Source organism: Chenopodium quinoa, unplaced genomic scaffold (genome assembly GCF_001683475.1).
Source record: "Chenopodium quinoa cultivar QQ74 unplaced genomic scaffold, ASM168347v1, whole genome shotgun sequence".
NCBI lineage: Eukaryota > Viridiplantae > Streptophyta > Magnoliopsida > Caryophyllales > Amaranthaceae > Chenopodium > Chenopodium quinoa.
This window is the reverse complement of record NW_018745240.1, coordinates 764,615-787,337: the sequence shown is the minus strand read 5'-3', so window position 1 is coordinate 787,337 and position 22,723 is coordinate 764,615. Positions and strand designations below refer to the sequence as shown.

At 33.8% G+C, this 22,723-nt stretch overlaps 2 protein-coding genes, 1 long non-coding RNA gene and 1 pseudogene across 7 annotated transcripts; 2 read left to right on the top strand and 2 right to left on the bottom strand.

Annotated features, from left to right (window-relative positions):
• Positions 1–2,420: 2,420 nt before the first annotated feature.
• On the bottom strand, positions 2,421–8,465 carry LOC110711119. 3 transcript variants are annotated; one of them, XR_002509273.1, is made up of 9 exons: positions 7,964–8,465; positions 6,402–7,033; positions 6,227–6,310; positions 5,076–5,998; positions 4,870–4,974; positions 4,112–4,787; positions 3,849–4,032; positions 3,594–3,686; positions 2,421–3,297 (listed from the first exon to the last, which is right to left on the bottom strand). XR_002509273.1 is itself a non-coding variant. In XM_021889493.1 (6 exons), exons 4-6 carry the CDS (start codon positions 4,243–4,245, stop codon positions 3,363–3,365), a joined length of 642 nt encoding a protein of 213 aa, XP_021745185.1. In that variant the 5' UTR covers positions 4,246–5,998; positions 6,227–6,310; positions 6,402–7,033; positions 7,964–8,465; the 3' UTR covers positions 3,318–3,362. The 3 variants fall into 3 exon arrangements, 1 of the variants encoding a protein (XP_021745185.1); XR_002509272.1 differs by having other exon boundaries at positions 4,870–5,998; XM_021889493.1 differs by lacking the exon at positions 2,421–3,297 and having other exon boundaries at positions 3,318–3,686; positions 4,112–5,998.
• Positions 8,466–8,647: 182 nt separating this feature from the next.
• LOC110711117 (protein DJ-1 homolog D-like) lies at positions 8,648–13,552 on the top strand. Of its 3 annotated transcripts, XM_021889491.1 has the most exons (6): positions 8,648–8,877; positions 8,955–9,071; positions 10,737–11,177; positions 11,566–11,695; positions 11,756–11,928; positions 13,166–13,552. In XM_021889491.1, the coding sequence occupies exons 1-6, from the start codon at positions 8,806–8,808 to the stop codon at positions 13,352–13,354; spliced, it is 1,122 nt and encodes a 373-aa protein (XP_021745183.1). In that variant the 5' UTR covers positions 8,648–8,805; the 3' UTR covers positions 13,355–13,552. The 3 variants fall into 3 exon arrangements, with proteins under 3 accessions (XP_021745183.1, XP_021745182.1, XP_021745184.1); XM_021889490.1 differs by having other exon boundaries at positions 11,566–11,928; XM_021889492.1 differs by lacking the exon at positions 13,166–13,552 and adding an exon at positions 12,035–12,251 and having other exon boundaries at positions 11,566–11,928.
• A 697-nt stretch (positions 13,553–14,249) lies between these two features.
• Positions 14,250–15,614, top strand: LOC110711182 (annotated as a pseudogene).
• Positions 15,615–20,054: 4,440 nt separating this feature from the next.
• LOC110711215 lies at positions 20,055–20,644 on the bottom strand. The gene is made up of 2 exons (XR_002509302.1): positions 20,346–20,644; positions 20,055–20,197 (listed from the first exon to the last, which is right to left on the bottom strand). It is a non-coding gene; the product is annotated as an uncharacterized LOC110711215 (long non-coding RNA).
• Between the last annotated feature and the right edge of the window lie 2,079 nt (positions 20,645–22,723).

Below are 22,723 nucleotides of genomic sequence, written 5' to 3'. Positions count from 1 at the left end.
ACCGCAGTTTCCTCTCTCTTCCTTTTTTATGTTTCAATTCTTCACTGCCATTTAAGTTCTTAAGTGTGAGGTTTTGATGGTTAAATTAAACCATGAAAACTCTAGATCTAGAGTTTTCGTGGTTAAATTTAACCATATAAAACCATAATTGAAGTTTTGAAAGCTAAGTTTGGGGTTTAAAATTTGAGTTTCGTTTGGGGTTTATAATTTGAGGGTCGTTCGGGGTTTGTGGTGGTGGTGATTCGTGGTAAGGGTGGTGATTTGTGGTGAGTAAGGGTGGTTTTGACAGGTTTTGATGGGTGTAGGGTGGTGTTTATTGTTCGTTGTGGGCAGGGGTAGTGTGGGCGGAAGTCTTGGGGGTGGTGATGACGGTATGCTGATATTATATGGTTTGTGATGTTCTTATGTTTTGGTGGGTGAGGATGGTGGAGGAGGCGGTGGTGATGACGGGCTGGTGATGATTGCATAATGCGCGTGACTACTGTCGACCGGTGGGTATTTGTGTAGCGGCAGGTTGTGTTGAGGTGGTTGTAGACTTAGCTTGTAGAGTTATAGGTGCTATTAATGGTGGGTAAGTGGAAGGGATGTGAGGTGGTCATGAAGGAAGGTGGTGTACTGGTGGTTATAGAGAGGAGAGAGAAAGAAGCTGATAGAGGAAGAGAGAAAAAAAGGGATTTTTTTTTATTTTTAATTAATTATTAGAATTTTAAAATTAAAATTATTTTTTAAATTAAAAATAAAAAATAATGAATAAGGAAGTGACACGTTTCTTAGTAACTGGCTTGATGGGTAGGGTGACCTGCTAGGGTTGCTAGGAGAAAATGGGTTACAAAGGTTGGATTATTCTAGAATAATCAAAAGGTAAGATTATTTTGGGAGAACCGGCCAAAGGTTGGATTATTCTTGTTAAATTTTCCTAAAAAGAAAAACCTCAAATGGATTCCACTCCACCTAACCATTCTTTTCATGAAAAGAGCAAGGTCTTGCCTACTCGTTTCCTATTAACTAGACGAAGGCTTTCTTAGAAGGAAAAGGGCAAATCAATACTTGATGACAATGCTTCAACGTTAGAAGACAACGAGGAAGAAAACAACTAAGCTCCCACCGCTATGGACTTCTTTCAGCACCCTACAGAGAGAGACGTGAAGGACATAATTGGTGCGTTAGCCGTGGAGGAAAGATCAGCATGCTTGATGGTAAGTCATCTGCTAGCATCTTTTGCTCGTAGTTGATCGAAACGCATTACAGGTACTCAATTTTAACCCTTCCAAACCCTATCTATCTCCATTTGGTCGCCGAAAAGGCAAGGAAATTTAGGAAAGAAGCATATTGCTTCTTATTCTACTTACTTGATGTTTTTAAGATGGCCTTTAGTTTAAACTTGAAGAAGTTAAGGGAGACCATTATTAAGTGCATTACTAAACCGATGTTTTACCATCACTTGATTTGTTTTTTTAACGTTGTTCATGTCTTTGACTGCTTGGTACGATGAGGTTATGAACAAGTTGCACGAGCATCAATCTTCTCCATGGGGTTTTTTATTCCTTGGAAGAAATTTCTCAACCATAAAAGAAAATGTTGACATCACTTTCGAGTGGATCCACTTTTCTTCTGTGGATATGTGCCGCGAACTTAGGCAAAACGAGAATGTTTACTTTATTTTCAAGAACAGAATGATACACCACAACGGAACTGATGCTAAGGGTAGGATGGATTTGCTTTTGACGGAGCCACCAACTATTTTTGACAAAACTTAACACCGCAATGATCAATTTGACTCAAAAGGGGGGAGCTCATTCAATTTATGGTAAGTCGGTGTTCGATACGTCATTAGATGAGGATGTTTCCGAGTGATCGAGGTTCCTAATATCTCTTAATGATGAGGTTTGTAATAGGGGAAACGATATAATTTTTAGTAGTGGGAGACCATCTTATTGGAAAAATTATATTTTGTTATATATTGTTATATTTTCATCTACTCATGGTTATGTAATCTAGTTGTAGTACGTAAGCCCTTACTCATCATTATCCCTATTAATTTATGTTAAAGGGTTAAACCAATTTAGTGCGTCAATGCTTCTAATTCACACTTTGTGTGGGCTTAAAGTCTTATTATATTACCTTTATTCACTCAAATTATTTATTTACTCATTCAATTTATATGTATTTTTGAATTTCACCTATATAGAATTTTCGCTGGTTTAATTATGTGGGGGAAATAGTTTTCAACTGTTATTGAAAACTAACATAAAAAACATATATACTAACAGTATCAGGTTGGTATTCAAACATACAAATATACCAGTACCATATGCAATACCAAAATACTTGACACATATACTAACAGATGTTCATAAGGAAACCCAACATATTAAACATACATACAAACAGTTCAAGTTAGCTTTTCTTTAACACTAGAACTTAGATTATATAAATAAGTCTTACCCTTTAAAATGTACAATAACACCTGTTCACTCATGTGATACAAAAGTTACGTGTTCATCAAAAACCTGCTTATACACAGCCTAAACCTACCAAATATTAAACAGCTATTAAACAATAAGCCATTGGTCAAAATAGTTAGACATCCAGATCCTAGAATTTAAACTAAACTAAGCAGCAACAGCTTCAAGTTTGCTTACTTAGTCAGAAACCACCAACATTACCTGGTTTGTAATAATAAACCAAGTACACAATACCAACACCACAATTCAATTCAACACTGTTGTCCCACAGTAAAATAAATACACTAACTACATAGTTCAACTTCAGAATACCCAGTACCCTAACAATTTTTACACAAAAAAAAAAAAAAAACCCCATATCTACTTTAACTCCTTCACATCAGAAACCATAGCTTCAATTTTTGGCTTCAATTCATTACAATCACTGTGCAGATCGTCAAATAGCAGACCATCCCTAGCATCTTTCAAGCTGTCTTATTATTTTACAAAAGAGAAGAGTGTTACATTTAATCCTAATTTATCAAAACAACTTTTAGAAATTATGTAAACTGGATGCGTGCAAAATATTTACCACTCAAAATCGTTCCATGAAGCGATAACCACATTCTTTAATACATAACAAAATAATTATTCCGCAACTATGTTGTACATAACAGGGGAGGGCATCAACATTAATAGCAAAGACATAATATTGCAAGGAAACGGACTTTCTAGCACACCAAACTTACTTATCAGTTTGCTTCACTTCCACATTTTGGGTGGGCGACTTTGTTACGGTGGGCGATGTCCAAGACTTGTCATAAGTGTTCGGCAACACATCAACTGCAGACGCCTACAAAACGGAGGGGGAAATGATGAGCAACAATAATTTATATTGTCACTTATTTATCATTTACATTACTTTCTTATAAGTGTTACAAGCTTCAGCAGGATTGCACTGTGCTCGGTTGTACCACCGCTGTACACGAAGTTAATTATATATATTTTGTTTTCTTTCATGTAAAACGCAGCACACCACCAGTGTTCCTTTTCAAGACAGGAACAAATAACTGCATCGGTGGACATAAGCTCCTTATAAGATACCATAACATTCCATATCCAACACCAATTCACAAAAACAACACTTACCACTGTAATATTTTTGCAACTCAAACCTTTCAAAATCCCCCCATGTTTGGTTGCTGCCACCTCAGGTGTTTCCTCATCAGCAATCACACGTTCCTACCACAAATTCAACAAATATAAGATATTATATACCTCAAATTTTCTACCATTCAAATTAGCATAATGGAATGCACACACAACCCAAATAATTATTTACCCAGATCATAGCCTTAAAACCAAAACCAAAGACGGAATATTTCCCTTTAATTTTCATCTTACCGAGAAAGTTACATCAATCATGATCCTCTTGCTCTTTCCCTTATATTGTTTGGCCCACTTAGAGGTGTACAGCTTGGAAGCCATACTCACATACTTGGAGCCTACCCTATCTCGCATGAACAGCACTCCATGACAGTCCGTAGTTGTAGCATCCATACCGTCACACTCGATTAACGATATACCCCTAACGAATATGTATTACAATCAATAATAAGCTTTCACATTGGCAATTTACAAATTATAAATGTACAGGTTCTACTTACCGGGTCTTGTCTGTCTTAGGACATAAATTCCTGATCATTGTTAAAATCTTCCTCGCTACCACTCCCAAAATCCTTGCCTTTTCAGCAGGTACAACAACTTCACCATGAACTCGTTTACTTGCACTCTTTTCCATTGGTGCTTTCCCAGTTTTCTTATTCTCACCAACTTCTCCCTCTAGCCCAACATTCTCAGTTCCTCCCTTTGACACTTCTCCAGGGGCACCTCCTCCCTCTGCCTCAACATTCTCTTTGCTCAATTTCTTTGACCTCCTACTTCACCAACTGCTCCTGTCTCTGCTTCATTCATTTTACCTACCTCAATTTCTACCTAGCAAAAACATTGCTCCCTACTGCATTTTCATTTGTAACATCACCTCCAGCTTTGCTACCAACTCCACCTACTACAGACTCATTGTTCATGTCTCCTACAACACCATTTTCATTACAATGAATAGCTTCGGCTGCTATTTTACGTTAAGTATCCGCAAGAGGTCCAACAGGTTCCTCCACAGTCCACATCACCTTCACCTTTTTCTTTTTCAGGAAACATTGTTGGACTTCCAATCACTTGTTGTACTACTCTTTCAGAAGGGCCAAACGCCTTACCACGCTTCTTTGTCAGTTTCTCTAACATCATTTCAATCTTGTCTAGTCGAGGATCCAACACTCTCAACACCTACACCAACAATGCAATAAAAATCAAAATTGAATTAAATCGGTTGCTAATCCATGGAAATCCTTTATTTCCTATTACTTACCCTCCGTACTATAACATCCTCACTAGACTTCCCCATCAGATCAGGTGGAACCCTTTTGCCCCTTGCTATACGAGGATGCCTCTCTCCATAAGCAACATCAATGGACTAGAAATCATAATGTACATCAAACATCTTCACCTTAATTAACAAAAACTAAAACATTTACATTAACCATTAATTTAACCAAAACATTTTTCCTTACACACCTTCACCTTCCCATAATCACCAGAGGCCTTCCTATTTGCTTCAATAACACTCATAACTGTCGATTGTCTAAACATTGATCCGAGGAGTCTCGTTCCAATAGTGTGGAGTCAGACTCAAATGATCAATGTAAAAAGTTGCATACACAAAAATATAACAGTTATAAATAAAATTAAATAACAACTACTAATTAAAACAGTAGTGCTTTTTGCAAAATATGTAAACTGATCAATTATCATTAGAAATTATGTACATCCACCGCACCCGCCACAAAACCGTACTTATCAACTTAGCCTTAAACTTCGACACATACGCCATCAACCGATCAAAGGCAAAATCACACCAGTTATAATTCTCTGCTTCCGCGGCAACTGAAATTGTCAGAAGCAAAGAATAAATTGACAGATTCCCCCATCAGTTATGGGGCATAGTAGCTGCCCTAAACCAACAACAAGGAAGGCTAACTTAAAGTGCATAACATCTTCCTCCGTTCTTAACTTTCCTTTAGTTTTATCCAACTTTGTGACAAACGCCTTCTCAGCTTCTCCTACTGATAGATGTGTCCTTCCACGAGCATCTACCTTCCCAAACCAAGCTCCTACAGCTCTAATTCTTTCTTGCATAGTTTCATCAACCCCATCACATACCGATGACACTGTCTCACACCCGTAAGAAATGCCAAGCACTAAATTCCACTGTATTAGACATAAAGGCAGGTCCTTCCTATCTCCAAATACCATTAAACAACTATCTGGATTGACCCTTGTCAGCAACCAATAACAAAACTTTTGATCCAAGCGATTAATTTTAAGATTCGGTAGTGCACCAAAGCCCATCTCCTGCACCACAGTACGCCTAGATGGATCTAATTCTGCTATCAATTTCGAAAATGCATCCACACGGCATATCACATTTGCAGGCTGTGCTGCAAAAACATAGACACCAACAACATGTGTAAATAATAATCAAATTATATCATACACAAACCATCACAATGTAAATAAATAAGTACTAACAATGGTAATAGAGCACATTAACTTCGAATTTAACACAACAAGTTACCACTGATTCATATAACTTAACCAAAATTCTAAGCCTTTCATTGACATACAAAATATATTTTGTCTTTCCAATAAACTTATATGTTACTCACCCTCCTCACGCAATTGAATACTTGGGTCTCAGTAACCCTCTCCTTCTCCTTCACAATCACTCCCAAAAGTCGATTATCGGGCACCTACATTTAACATCAAAAATTGTAAACAACAAAATTAATTTTTGAAAATATAACTCACTCACTCAATGATTATTCTACGAAAAACGCTTACCACTTGCTGCTATTGTGGATCAGTCAGTCTCCCCAACACAGCTTTCCTCACTTTTCATAGCTTATCCATTGCCGAACGCCTACTGCTCTCACTTACACCTTTACCCTTTGCTCTTTTACTCTTCATAGTTACAAACTCATCTTCTACATGATCAACATCAACCTCTTCATCCTCTACTCGATAACTTGCTTCAGTTTCTGATGCATCATCCTTAGTGCCCTTTGGCCAGATCATCGTTTTCTGATGCATCATGCTCATCTGATCCCACAGGGTTCCCCAAACTCTTCAGCAATCAATTGTTCCATGTAATTTACCTGACCATTCAAAACTGGTTCACCATTTTGATTTCTTTTTGGTCTTCTTTCAACCACACGACTACTTTCTCCACGCACGCCGGATATTGATTTCTCTGCAACCTCAAGTTGCCCCATCACTACTTCATTCATAGTCAGTTGTTTTTACCATACCAAGGACAGAATAATCACATTACTCACCACACAATTATGTATGGAACATAACATTACATCCTAACAATAACCTTATTGCTTAAAATTGAAATAATACAACTCACCCCAAGTTTTGCCCTACTTCCAACTGTAGGGGCACTCCTTTTACGAACCATGTCAGTAACCCTGCAATTACACATGAGCCGCTTAAAATCGTACATGAAAGTCGACTCACTCAACATATTTTTCACTTACAAACAAACATAGCTTTTCCTCTATACATTACTCACGAGAATTAGCTACACTTACCTTACCAACCAAATTTTACAACATTACTAAATTATCATAATGAAGTAAATAAAATATACACAACCTTAAGAGCTATTTGAACACAAACATTCTACCTTGACGTACCAACCACTTTCATTAGCATATATACCAATTAACTTCAATACAATTTATCCCAACTTAAATCATCGTAAATCATATTTATCAACATTAACACTACTTCAGCACATTTCACAATTCCTTTTTGTTACTTACATAAAGGGACATTCCCATTTTCAAATGGAAAGAATTTACTTTACAAAGTCTCACATTTTAATTTACTTTACAATGTCTCATATTTTAAAAACAAATTCTAACAAAAATCAAAACAAACCCTAACCCACAGAAGTTACCATGGATTTTCAAATCTTAGGGTATCAAACCTTTTTAATTATCATGAACCAACAAATTCTAGGGTTTAGAACAAAATTAACCACCACCGACCACCATAATTCAACAATTATCAAATTCTAGGGTACCAAACCCTTTTAATCATCATGCAATAACAAATTCTAGGGTTTTGAACAAAATAAACCACCACCGACCACCATAATTCAACAATTTTCAAATTCTAGGGTATCAACCCTTTTCAATCATCATGAAGCAACTGGATTTTCAACTAAATTAACCACCACCTACCACCATAATTCAACAAGTACCAAACCAACCAAGTCTTCTAAAAAAATCACAACAACTCCGACAATTCACCAACAACGAAATAATTTAATCAACCATCAATAACAATTAAATTACGCTTCGAATTCAAACAAAATCAGCCAAAAATCATACCTGGTTCTGCTACTAATAAACACACGACTATCTTTGCAAGACCACCCACCAATTTCGCTAAAACACCGTTCACAACACCAAATTCTGCTCACTACGACGACGAAGTACCAACCACTCACTATAAGGAACCGAGTAAACCCTTGCTTAGAGAGAGAGAGTGTGGGATGAAAATGAAATTTGAAAAGCCTCCTTGAAATTTGAAAAGGCTTCACGTGCCCCCCTAGAACATAAAGCTTCTGAAACAAGCCTTATACATAAAATTACTCTACTGCCCTTACCAAATGGATGATGCATGTTATGTCCTAACATAGTGGCTATTGACAACTTTAACCTTACCAGAGGCTTCCACACATCTAGTAGCTCGAGGCAGAGAAGTCCTCTAGGAAATAGAGGGATGGTTAGTCCCTCCATCTCCCCCCAAGTGGTTGGGGGTTCGATCCTTATCCCCCACCCCCCCCCCCCCTCTCAAGTGGTTGGGGGTTCGATTCTCATCCCCCCAATCCTGTGATAGGGTGGGAGACCCCCGTATTTTACTGTATATAAAAAAAAAAAGAAAAAAAAAAACAAAAAATAGAGGGAGGGCATAAGTGGTATAGACGACCATTGGACTTGCTCTTCTAAAAAATCAATCGGACACACATAGTGGACTCGTCCATCACGTACCGCAGATCTTGCCACACAATCTGGTATCCATGTGTCCAGGTGTCTTCTCCAAGACTCCAAGTCCCTCCATATTAATCTACGAAGTGTATAGTCTCCCACATTTTTAATTCATCCTTACATCAACCCACAAGTCCAGAACACTCTCAACTCTTCTCAAGCTCCACCTTCTTCCAACAAAAATGGCGGAATCCAAATCAAAATCTGAGAAAAAAGTCCTCATGATTTGCGGTGATTACATGGAAGATTATGAGGTTAATATTCATCTTTCATAGTATATTCAATTAATTCAAATAAAAATGGTATGTTTATTGACTTTATTCTTGTTTAGGTGATGGTTCCATTTCAAGCACTTTTAGCTTATGGTGTAGCAGTTGATGCTGTTTGTCCTGATAAAAAAGCTGGGGATGTTTGCCGCACTGCTATTCATCAACTTTCTACTCATCAGGTTTGTGGGTTTTGTTAATTTAATTGATATTTTTATGGGGTTTATATTATTCATCTTAATTATATTCATCTAGTTTTTCTGTATTTAATATTGCTTGATGATTATTGATTATTGATTTTAAGGAATTTAATCACATAATGAGTATTTGTTGAGAGATATCTTGATTTTTTTTTCATAATTTCTCTGGAATTTACTGACATAAAAGTCTCTTGCTAATGTTTAGTAGTATTGTTATAACTATTGTAATGCGAAAAGATTAAGCGAATTCAACAAACAAGAACACACAAATTTAGGTTGGTTTACTGCACAATGTGTTAGCTATGTCCACCAGGCATAGGAGAGGAGTTTTATTGATTTTGAAGAAGAAAAAAAAAAAAAAAACTGATAACAAAATTAGGCTAGTTTAAGGAATAGTGAAAGACTGATTCAAGGTGTATTACATATCCCCGACAATTACAATTTCTTTTGATTAGTTGTTACTTTCAAAGAAATGCTAATTCTATATTTAAATTCAATTATAAAATAGTTCATGGGTAGCTTCATGTGTATGGTTACCTGGGAATTGAATGCATGACATACAAGTTCCAGCCGTTCAGTGAATAGAAAGTTACAGATAATTAGCCCCTCAAATACTTAATTAAGCTGCCCTTAGAAGCAGTTAAAGTAAACCTAGAACTGACCACAAGACATGTCATTGTAAGCACAAGAGATCTTATAATAGCATATTCTTACAAGTTACAGTTGCTTGCCTCCTATGAGAAGATATCTAATTATCTATTAATGCTGTCAAGCCATAACACCTCACAACGATTATTAAAGTGCGATTCTATTACTTTTTCTAATTGCCATGCTTTGAATTAACAAATGCTTGAGATGCACATGGGGGCATTGACCTCGTACCCACATTACAAAATTTCATCTTGAGTTTTCCTATTTCTATTTGGCGATATGATGTCCTTATTTCAAAGGGGTGATAAATTTATTTGAAGAGAGGAGAAATATTAATGGTATAAGCGAATAAGCAATAGCTGCTAATTTTTTAATAGGACTTTATACGTCCTTTTCCAATTAACGAAGAAAATGGATTGCTAGTTGAGAGTTGAGACATGGTGATATGTATTGGCTAACACTTTGACTTAATGAAGCATCAAGTTCCAAGATTATTGCCGGAAAAAGTGAAGTACTTACCAGTATTTCACTGTACCTGCTTAGGGAAGCTTAAAATTTTAGATATTTTAAGACCGTTTTCAAATTTTTTTAACAAATTATGATATATTTCCTGGTGAAAGAACTTTGGTGAGAGTTTGATGTAGTTAGTTTATGTGTCTGGTTTGGATTTTTTTTTTACCTTAGTCTGTTGTATATGTCTACTCTCTCCTATCTTCCCTTTTAATTTTCCATGTTCAATCTTCTTAATATGGTGTCAGCACCATTGCATCAAAATGATTAGCCTCACCCTTCATGGGGACAAGGCCACGCCCATCCAACCCTACCCGTCTTGCCTAGGCAGGAGCCTCTTACTCTCTAAGAGGCATTATGGTAATGTTTATGTCGATGTATATTTATTTTTGTATCCAGGGCTTTCATTTAATGAATTTTAAGTTAAGTCACCAATGCAAAGTTCAACTTGGTTTGTCTTTTCGTGACTTTTTATCTTGCTTGCAGACTTACTCTGAAACTCGTGGACACAACTTCACCCTGAATGCAACCTTTGATGAGATTGATGCGAGCGTATATGATGGTTTGCTCCTTCCAGGGGGAAGGGCCCCTGAATATCTTGCAATGAATGGGTCTGTTCTGGATGTGGTACGCAAGTTTCATTCATCTGGGAAGCCAATTGCTTCTATATGCCATGGGCAGTTGATCCTGGCTGCTGCTGATTGTGTTAAAGGCCGTAAATGTACAGCATTTCCTGCAGTGAAGCCTGTACTCATTGCAGCTGGGGCTCATTGGGTAGAACCTACGGACATGGGAGCTTGTGTAGTTGACCAAAATCTAGTAACAGGCGCTACCTATATTGGACATCCTGAGTTCATTCAACTGTTTGTAAAAGCAATAGGAGGCATCATAAGTGGGTCAGATAAAAGGATCCTGTTCCTTTGTGGGGTAAGTATTGCTTTACATTTGATTAATGAGATAGCTGTTGATTTGAATATCTGCAATGACTTAGCAAAGTGAAAGTCTATACAGGACAAATTTACTGATGTATTAGCGGTTTATGAAGCTTTTTTTAATTCTTTACTATTATTAGGCAGAGGAGAAGGGATGTAGGGATGAGAGGGAAGAGAAGCATAGAAAGGGAACAGAGGGAAGCAAGACAAATACATTAGGCAGCGTAGAGATGTACAATCTGAAAATATTTATTCTTGAGATCCTTATTGTAAATGCAAAGGGAAACTATTTTGACACATATATCCACATGATATGGTTGTAGGTTCTTTATATACGGGTAACTGTTTATCATCCTCATATTATTTCTTTTCTGTTGGAGTAGGATTTCATGGAAGATTATGAGGTTATGGTCCCTTTCCAGTCCCTTCAAGCTCTGGGGTGCCATGTCGATGCTGTGTGTCCAAAGAAGCAGCAAGGGGATACTTGCCCAACTGCTGTACATGATTTTGAAGGTGATCAAACATACAGTGAAAAGCCTGGTCATGATTTTACATTGACTGCCACTTTTACAGGTATAGATGCTTCAAGTTATGATGGTCTTGTGATTCCCGGAGGCCGAGCACCAGAGTACCTTGCTTTAGATGAGAATGTTATCACCATGGTGAAGAGTTTCATGGAGGCTGGAAAACCAGTTGCATCCATTTGCCATGGCCAACAGATTTTATCTGCAGCTGGTGTTCTCAAGGTAATTTTTTTTTTCTCCTTTAAAAACACTATCCTTTCCTCTGTTAGTTCATATCACCTTGAAAATTAGGAGTGTTTTATCTTTATTTTTTTAATGTCTGTTACAGATACGTGCACTTACCATTCGAAAGATCTGGTTTTGAGGAGCTTTTACATATCTAGATTTGTTCAGACTTGACTACAGATTTTCAGATTTTCAATGGCTTACGGTTGTTCCCATTGTAATCTGTTTAATTTGTAATACTACCAATTTCAATGCCTTTCCTTTTTTAATGCTGAAAGTTTTTACTACCTTAGCCCCAACACAATAGGGTGTAGGCTACATTCCTAATCTAGTTTGTCCCAAAAAATGTTGCCAATTCTTTGATTTAACAAGTTCAATGTCGTAAAAAGGTTTAGTGGTGAAGGATAGTTTGGTATTTTAGCTATTATTATTTTCCTATAAAATTTTTTTGATCAAAAGTGGCCTATTGTTAGGGATGGCGTATAAACTTTGGAGTTTGATATTTGTACTAATTAGTGTAAGTTAAAGAGCTTGTAAACTGAAGATTTAAAAGAAGCTCATGCAAATTAAGCAGCCATTTTCTGCTGATATCCCACTTCACATGTTGTGATTCTGTGAATATATATGTTACCTTGCAGAGCACTATTATAGATGGATGAACAGACAAAATAGAAATAAGTAAGACTAGCTTTTTTGTTTTTGGCGGAAAAGCCGGCTTTTCAGCTAGCTAATAAGCTGTTAACTAAACTCGTTTTTTGGCTGTTTGACCAAAATAAAAAGCCAAAAGCCAGCCAAAAGCTATTTACCAAACATGGCCATAGACTATAGAGCATACGATATTACAATCCCAGCTTAAGTGCCTGGACACTTCCACTAAGAAAAAGCTAACATTATAGAATTCTAATCAATATTCATCAGAATCATCACTTTTTTTTTCCACAAATTCTTCTATTTATGGAGTACATAACTCCCCTCCTAGTTCCTCTCGCTTCTTGTTGCTCAAGCTAACTCTAACTGAAATAATGACAATTCTTAATGTGCCCAATGCTTTGTAGTTGTCCTGCATTTTTGTCTAATTCATCTGGCCTGCTAATAATTAGATCATGTGATGCAGCTGACCAGGTGTTTCAACTTGTCATCTTGTATTACGAGTTACTGTAATGTGACTTGGTTTTGCTAAGACTTTCTTGCTGTCTTGGTGCAGAATCTGATTCCTTTGTGATTTTATTTGCAGGGGAAAAAATGTACTGCATACCCGGCTGTGAAGCTCAATGTGGTTTTAGGAGGGGCAACTTGGTTGGAGCCTGAACCAATAAATCGTTGCTTCACAGATGGAAACTTGGTGACAGGAGCTGCTTGGCCAGGGCACCCTGAATTTGTTTCACAGTTCATGGCTCTTCTTGGTATTCGTGTATCATTTTGAATGATTTTAAGATCCAAATTTATGGTTGCACAATGTCTGAAATATCTGTGAGTTGTGTGAATTTAGTAATGTTATGGTGAATAATTGTCTTAGAGTAGAGAGGTAGTTTTGCTATTTCTGAGAGACGTTGCTTACTGTATTTTATCTATCATGATTAATAATACATGAAGATTAAATGATAAATGATAAATGCAGATATAGGTTGCTCTAATGATAGAAGCATCACATACAAAAGGCCTGTCCATTGAAATTAGCTCAAATTCGTTTGCAATGACACTTATGACACATACAATAACAATACCGTTATCAATTTATTAAAATTTTTAAGGAGCACATTAAAAAGATGGAGGTTACAGATATACGCATGTTAAGAAGGATGTGCAGGAACAGTCTAAGAGATAGAATCAGAGATGAGGTTATTCGGAAGAAAGTAGGTGTGGCAGGCAGTTTGTTTGATATTTTATATAAGAACTACGACAGCTGAGAATTACAGACGCTATAAAATTAAGCCTAATAGCAAAGTATTAATGATGGACTAAAATCCCGTCCTATATATAAGTCTTATAATGATGGGATATTTGGTCTGTCATAAAACCTTGCCTAACTTAAGCACGCAACCCAAAACATTGCTCATTCTTGTAGCGACACATTCATACAAAGAGCTCATTCTTGTAGTGTTCCAAAGACGTCATCCGAAACAATATTAGTTACGAAGTAGTATGACAAAATCAACACTACGCATCCATGCATGCATGCAAAATTGCTCTTCCCTAGACTTGTCTCCATGCACGAGGAGAACTATTAAATAAATAATGAACACATTATACGTAGTATACACAAATCAAACATTTTATTCCACTCCATTAAACCATAAGCATTAAGCTTACAATCCAAAATGAGTGAAATCCAAAAGGAGGAAATTTACATTAAGGAAGAAGAAGTTGAAAAGCTAATGCAATGCCTTCCGAAAACTAAATTGAGAAATAGCCAAAAGTTTTACATGGTCTTGTATGAAGATTTTTGGTACTTTGTCAATAAATTTTCATTTAGAAATGTTCTCACCTTTCAAAAACATTTTGTTGCTCGAGATAGTGATATATTCATTACAAGTCTCCCTAAAACTGGTCAACTTGGTTAAAATCTCTATTGTTCATGACAATCAATCGCGCAAATTATCCTATTGATCAAAGCCCTTTGCTCACCCATCATCCCCAAGAACTTGTGTATAGCTTAGAGACTGATGTCTATAACAAAGCCTTTGATTATCCTCACCCACACCACCTTAATGAGCTTCCATCGCCTAGGCTTCTTAGCACTCATGTCCCTTACACATCCCTTCCTAAGTCTATTAGGAATTCTAGGTGTCGGATTTTGTACATTTGTCGAAACCCTTTAGACACTCTAGTGTCAAAATATTACTTTGTCTTAGACGGTATGAAAAACACGAAAAACAAAGAAAATTTCGTAAAACCTTCTTTAGAGGATTTCTTTGAAGATTTTTGTGATGGAAAAGTCGCATTTGGGCCTTTTTTCGAACATGTTCTTGGGTTTTGGAAGATGAGTTTAGAACAACCTGATAGAGTGCTATTTCTTAAGTACGAAGACTTGAAAGATAATCCCGTACTTCACTTAAAGAGATTGGCGGAATTTATAGGTATGCCCTTTTCCACTCGAGAGGAAAATGAAGGTACCATACAACAAGTAATAGAGTTTTGCAGCATTAAAAATATGAAGGAGTTGGATGTTAATAAGAGTGGGGTAATCAACAACATGTTTGAGAAGAAGAGCTACTTTAGGAAAGGAGAGGTTGGGGATTGGACCAATCATTTCACACCTTCCATGGTTGAGAGGGTCAACAAACTCATGCAAGAAAAACTTGACGGCTCTGGTTTATCCTTTAAACTATTGCCTCCTAATTAATTTATGCTTTGCTTTTCTTTGCTTTAATTAATTGCTTTTTTTCTTTTCTCTCTCTGTTTTTTTTTTTTTTTTTTGAATAATTAATTGCTTTTAATTTGTATGCTTTGATTTACTTCCTTTCCTTACGAAACAATTGTATCCCCCTTTCGATTTTCACTTTTGATTATGAGAGAATAATAATATTTAGACTTTCTTACGTTAAAATAATATAAGTAGATTTTAGAAAAATAATACCATGCTCGTTAATATCTTTACTTAGTTTTATAATAGTAAAATTAACAAAAAATTGATATTATGAAATATACAGTGTGACAAATCTAGCAAAATATATATTACATAAATTTAGTATACTTTATAATAGTATAAAATCAAGTTAAAGTTGATATATAAATAATGCAAAAGTCAAAGTGATGTACTTATTGACAAGGGAGTAACAAACATTCATTTGGATTCGTAATTGGAAGAAGGTATGTTGCATATAGTTTTTAGGGTTTTAATGTTATTGTAATTTACATATTACTAATTTATTTGGTAACATAAAATAAACTAATAATAGTTATTAATTAATTTATAATAATATATTATATTGAAAGAATTAATTTATAATGATAGATATATCGAGTGAAATTGATATTGATATCTTTGAACCTTGCATTTGAATAGTACATGTAGTGGTATTTCATTGGTATTATATTAGTTGATATGAATTTCATAATGTAAAAATTTATTTCATTGGTACAAGTTCTTAAGCAAGTTATAAGGTGAAGAAGGGGAAGTGATACGACGACACAAGCAAAAGTTAATACAAGTTTGCTAGTTGGAGTAGGATTAATGGTTTGAGACCTGACTTTGGATTTGGGATTGAAGTGTGGAGTGGATATTGTGGTGGTCGAATGAGTTCTTGGTATTCTAATTGATGAACTTGATCATGGGACTGAAGTCTCCATTGTATTGGATGTAAAAGAGATGACTAGTTTGTTATTTGACTCTGAGTTTCTTGCATTTAGTTCCTTGAGTGACAGTCCTTCACGGCTTCACATTAAAGTAAGATGTGATTATATGACTTTTGGTGATTAACTCGTTAAGATTAAAAGTTGAAATTGAAAAAAACTTTTAGAGATAGAGGAGCAATACCAACGTTTATTTATTAGCTCTTGATTGAAAATTCTATGGTAGTCATCCTTAAAATGACTACAATTATCTTAATTTTTTATAGGCTGATTTTTTTTTTTTTTTAAATTAATTTTAAATGTTTTTTTTTTTCTTATTTTTTAAATTTATTTTTTTATATTTTCATAATTAATTTAAGTATTTTTTAAAATTTCAATAATAATAAAAACTGAATTTTTTTTTAATTTAATTTGAAAATTAAATAAAAAATTCAAAATTAATAAATGAATTTTAAAAATTAGATAAATGATTTATCATTAATCTTGACACTAAAAAATGAATCAAAATTAGCAAATAAAAATTAGTATAATAGTAGTTATCTTTAAAATGAGTTAAATGACTACCATAGAATCATCCGCTATTGATTACCGGAAAAAAAAAAAAAAAAAAAAAAAAAAAAAAAAAAAACTTTTTAATTCTTGATTATATTTGACTATATTGAATTCAAGTTGTTAGACCCATTTTTTTTTTATTTTGTTAACTTTAAGGGTACAAGCCCAGTCCACAATAGATTTTGGGTTCAATAAAGCCCAATACTGAGATTGGATAACCTAAATATGTGATGGGAATTTTACCCTACACCCTAGTGTAGGGTAAAATACCTACACCCCCCCCTCAAAACTACATTGTTTTGTAGCTAGTGTGGGTAGCACTTACGAACAACTTTGATTCTTTTTTTTTTTTTTAAAAAAAAATCCATATTTAATTCCTTCCTTTCTTATCATTCAAGCTATGTATATATATGATTTCAAACCATATATTTTCTCTCTCCTCAATTGATTGTAGTACCTTCATTCTCTCCGCTCAATTCATCTTCTTCATTTGATTTTCATACTAATTTTTCAGTTTATTTTTTACGATTTTGATAATCGTTGTTGATCATCAATGTCTAATTCTTCCTCTGCCCGATTTCGACGTGATTGCGAAAGTGTGTTTCCATCTGGAGTTCGATTCATTGATTCGTTTGTTCAACAATGTATGATCATAATTTTGTACTTTTTGATTATCAATACTGTGTTATGTGGATGTTTTGTTTAATTCTACATAATTTTGTACTCGATTTTGTTGCTTCAATTTATGTGTAATATGTTTTCATTGCTTCAATTTTGATATTTTGATTATGATGATGATGAACATTTTTGGATTGTTAATACTCTGTTGTGATGACGATGAACATTTTATGTTCATTTTCGATGTCATATTGATCATTTGTTTTTACAATTTTTTTCATGATAATATTATGTGTTAAAAATTTTCAAATTGAACATGTGCAGTTTCGTTATTGAACATTTTATGTATTAACTATTGATCATTTTTGAAACCCTTTATGTTCACTTATAATTGTATATTAATAATGTGTGCAATAGAAAAAAAAGGGTGATATTGTTGATGAAGAATCACTTAAGTCTAAATTAACAATTTAAATCCAAAGAAGAACCTTTTGAAATCTATAACGAATATGCTTTTAGGAACGGTTTTGGAATTCGAATTGGGAAGAGTAAGAGGAGAAAAGACAATTCATTTTTTATTAAAAGATTTGTTTGTTGTAGTAAGAGTTATAAAGATGATAGGTGTAGGAATAATAGTGTTATGATAAGTGTAGGCTTATAGTGAAGCACTCTTCAGTCCAGCATATCTGGTGATTTAAATATTTCATCTCTTGGGTTTTGTTTTCTAATCTATTTATATAAGTATTTGTAATTGAACATTTATTGATTTAATATTGATCATCAATTAACTTTTTTTTGCGGGCGAAGGATTTAAATGTTGTTGAAGGTGTTTTTGTTGTTCAAGCTTGTTCTAACGTTTTTACAAATAAAGGTGTTGTTGGTGTTAAAACTAATTCTCAACTTTCCAAGAGTTCCAATTCATACTAATGCGTCTACAAAATCTCAAACTGGTTATTTTGTTCCAACCATAGTTCTTGGCATTGTTCAAACTTCAACTCGGGATTGTTCAAACTTCAATCGAGAAATGCTGAAACCCCATTCCAGAAATGTTCAATCAACAAATGTTTAAGTTATTCCTCCCACGGTTCCAATAAATGATCAAGGTGCTCTTGTTCAAAGTTCTTCAAGTGCTAAAGACATAAGAATTTGTTTCTATATAGTACCTTTTTTAGTATATTGTTTTTTTAAATTCAACATATATAAATGATTATTTATTAATTTGAAAATGAACAAAAGTAAAGAACCAACAACCAATTCATAAAACCTAAATTTTTTTTTTTTTTCATACAAATAAAGATTAAAATGAAATATCAATTACAATAATTCTTTTAACAAATAAAATCTATAACTCTATTTTCCTTCAAAAAAAAAAACATCTATAAAACTATTTATAAGATATAATCATATACACATTCATAAATGAACATATACACACATTCATAAATGAACATATAACATGTACTATTCCTTTGCAAACTTTCTTGCTTATCTTCTATTTAACCTAGATTTACGCTTTGTTTGGATAGCAAAGAAGGAAGGAAAAGAAGGGGAGGGAAAATGGAGGAAGGGAAGGGAAAAGAAAGGGAGGGGGAGGTGAGCTCCATTTTCCCTCCAAATCTCTCCAATTTTGGAGAGATTATGGTTATTATAGAGAGAGGGAAAATGGATCCCTGACCTCTCTTTTCTTCCCCTTCCTTCCCCCAATCTTTTACCCAAACAAGAGATTTTGTCCCCTTCATTTCTCTTCTCTTCTTTTCCTTCCATTTCTTCCTATTAAAACAAAGTGTTAGTGTTTTTCTTCAAATAGCATCAGTTCCGCATCCTTGCTTCATAATTTGGTCCACCTGTTGAACAAAATGAATTAATAAATGTTAATTATTATATATACTGCTTTATAAATGAACAATATATCTTACATTATTGAACATTTATCACTTTTACAGTGTTTGGTTTCAAATCACAAATCTAACTCTCATTAAGTTTAGTAGCGAAGGTTTCTATATGCTTCATAATGTATACTCCGCAGTTTGTATAATCACCGTTGTTAAGCCATTTTATCTTCTCCAAAACAACTACATATTCTTTAATTCCATGTGCAAATTTATATCAAATGTGTAACTTTGGACATCACTACAATATAGCTAGATTGGTTGTAAGATATTAGTTTTAATGCATACAAATGAATATTATCAATATTATAGATGTGCATAATGTAAAAAGAAATGAACATTCGTTTAGGCATATAAATATATATGTAAACTGAAATGAACCAATATTAACATATATTTTAAAATGAACATTACTTTATATGTAAATGAACATTATGAATTTCATAAATGATCAAAAGGTTTCATAGAATGAATAAGTCAGTTTCTCAACTTAAATGAATGAATATTTATGCATTTCATAAATGTGCATAACGTATCATAAAAATGAACATTTTTTATTTAGGCATATAAACTCAAATCTAAACTCAAATAAATTCAAATATACAAATGAACATTTATAATTCAGTATATGTTCATATATTACCTCGGAATCGTAGAAATGTTAACATCTATACCATAAGACTTTTTAATATCTTTTAAAAGTTCTAGATCTACAACTTGAGACTTTTGTTCGTTGTTTTTTTTTTTTTTTTTTTTTTTTTTTTTTTTTTTTAATTTTTCTACTCTTGTTTAAATAGGTTATTTAAATAATACTTACGTTTCTTCAGAATCTGCCTTGTTGTGTTCAACGAACAAGATTCTTCTCTGAATCATCATTCTCTTTATCTCTCTACTTTGAAACATATTTTTCGGTTCTAAAAAAAAAACACAAAACACAATAGATTTTAATGATTTTTGCATAAAATAGTTCTAATCAAGTTAGATTATGTTTCCAAACATGTAATTTCAAAATAAAATAGAAAAACTAGGGTTCGTACAAAAAATTGTAGTAAAATTACTTACTCTTTCTGTGAATGTTGTTGCGATTGTTGAATTTCTTCGCAAATGTATACATTTGAAGCAATTTAGCAGTATTTTAAAGCAATTTCGTAGTATTTTGAAGCAATTTCGTAGTATTTTGAAGCAATTTTGGTTCAAATTTTTTGGTTTTGATGAGAGAGAAAGTCTAGAGAAATAAAGAAGAAGGTTTTAGAGAGAAAATGATTTGGTGGGTAGTTACTGCAGTTAATGGGTTATGGGATATGTGGGTAATATGATAAACACGTCGTTTAAAGGGGGGTGTAGGTACCCCTACCTACACTAGGGTCTAGTGTATACCAATTACTCAAAGAAAGAAGGAAACCCAATAATAGAATCCAATACCAAATTTTCAAACAAATATGAGCGCTTAATGGAAAGATCATACGATAACCGCAATTAAAAGAAGAATGATAACTGCAAGAAAACTGTCACCCTACGATGTGATAATTGTCATTCAAGACCTTTATAAAAACAGAATGAAGCCCCATAATTCAAGACATCCAATCAAATAATCAAAATTGCATTTACGTTCGTTTTGGCTTTCCTTTGTTTTTAGTTCTTAGCACTCTAGGAGTAGTGGTCTAGATTAGTTGGTGATAGCAATAGCATTAGTTTGCTATAATGTCTTATAGTAGCAAATTATTTCTGAATGAGATTAATCATGGAGGTAATTCTTCCTTCTTGGATTTTATTCAATTATTAGCTTGTTCGTTTTTCTAAAGGTCCTACCTATATGTGTCTTTTAATTTAAATGATCGATTAATCTTATCTTTAAACCCGTGTTGCTTTGTTAATCATAAATTATTTATACACTAACAAGACCTCTAACTCAAAGATTAGTATTTTTTAAGGTCACACCCTTAAAGTATTCTTGTCTTTTGTAGGGGTATCATTAATCTATTTGCATTTTTACACCAACACAAGTTGATTCATGTTTATGGTCAAATTCAAATTTCTCATTAAAAAAAAATGTGGGTCAAGTTTGTAAGGCGAATAAATGAGTGAGATTCAAGTAATCACAAATTGGAAAGTTTGACTAATTGTCCAAACAAACTCACAAAAAAAATCAAAAAATAAACAAATAAAAATTGTGGTTCTATAACTCCTGTCCACGAATTGTGAGAAATTTCCAGATATACTTTGTATGAGTTAATTAATGTTACGACAATGAACAAGTAGTCAAGTAAATGAACTTCACTCTTCAAGTTGTCTCAACAATTAAACCCCACACACACCCTTTTTCCCACTGTATCTTCGTGTACGTTTTGCCAATTGGCCTCAACTTGATCAAGATCTTTTACCGATAGTTATTATGTGCACTATGGTGCACCTATGTCTATATTATAAACACTTTACAAAAAAAATGAATATTTAGTAAAAATATATGAACACGTCACAAAAAATGAACATAAACATCCAATTTTATATGTTCATATTTTATAAGAAATGTTCATTTTATATGCACTAAATGTTAAGTTTATATTACAAAACTATTGAATTATCTCGAGTCAGACAAACTTCTTTCAAAAATTGATGTTCATTATAAATTAGTGTTGTGTTCATATTTAAAATTTCAATGTTCATTTTCAAATAATAAATGTTCAAATTCGAGTAGAGTCATGTTCATATTTATTGATGCTCATTATAAAATAATGTAATGATTATATTTAAAAATTTCAATGTTTATTTTCAAAAACTATAATATGTTCAAATTCTAATATTGTCATTTTAGACTCCTAAAAATGTCTCCCCAAAATCAAACCCGATGATGAACAACCTTTCACCGTTATTATTGGTCGAGTTGAGTATTTAATCTTTGTATTGCTTAAATCCATATTCAATCCATTACATTTCATAAACCAACCCAATTTTTAGCCCATTTTCCCCAAACCATAACGTATTTTCCTCTTTCCGTGTCCACATCACAAAATCGAGCTAAACTGATTTTCTGGCCCTAAAATTTTGATCCAAATATTATTTGGTTGAATAGGCCTTGACATAAGCTTTCCAACAGTATATCATAAGCCCAATTTCGATTAAAAACGAAGAAGATATGAGCAAAACACTAAAACTCGGCCCAAAATCGACACCCTTGCATTAAAATGGACATATCTCAAAATATACAAAAGATTTTGATCTGATTCTAATTGGGTTGGAAAGTAGACTTGATTATCTTTTTAACTATATATTATACGCCTTATTCCGATTTACGGATCAAAAGTTGTCAAAGTTTTAAAAACGCGTAAAAACTGAAAATTACCGCGCCACAATAAAAATACCGTGACACGATAGATATTGCCGTGCCACGGCAATTTTTTTGACCCACGGCACTTTATTCTTTTGCAGCACCTCGTTTCTAG

Excerpts from the sequence above, each read along its gene's own strand:
- LOC110711117 (XM_021889490.1), top strand. The coding sequence starts at position 8,806 with ATGGCGGAATCCAAATCAAAATCTGAGAAAAAAGTCCTCATGATTTGC. Across the intron at positions 9,072-10,736 it reads ATCAACTTTCTACTCATCAG|ACTTACTCTGAAACTCGTGG; the intron begins GTTTGTGGGTTT and ends TCTTGCTTGCAG. Across the intron at positions 11,178-11,565 it reads GGATCCTGTTCCTTTGTGGG|GATTTCATGGAAGATTATGA; the intron begins GTAAGTATTGCT and ends CTGTTGGAGTAG.
- LOC110711119 (XM_021889493.1), bottom strand. The coding sequence starts at position 4,245 with ATGGAAAAGAGTGCAAGTAAACGAGTTCATGGTGAAGTTGTTGTACCT. Across the intron at positions 4,033-4,111 it reads CCTAAGACAGACAAGACCCG|GGGTATATCGTTAATCGAGT; the intron begins GTAAGTAGAACC and ends CATATTCGTTAG. Across the intron at positions 3,687-3,848 it reads TGATTGATGTAACTTTCTCG|GAACGTGTGATTGCTGATGA; the intron begins GTAAGATGAAAA and ends AATTTGTGGTAG.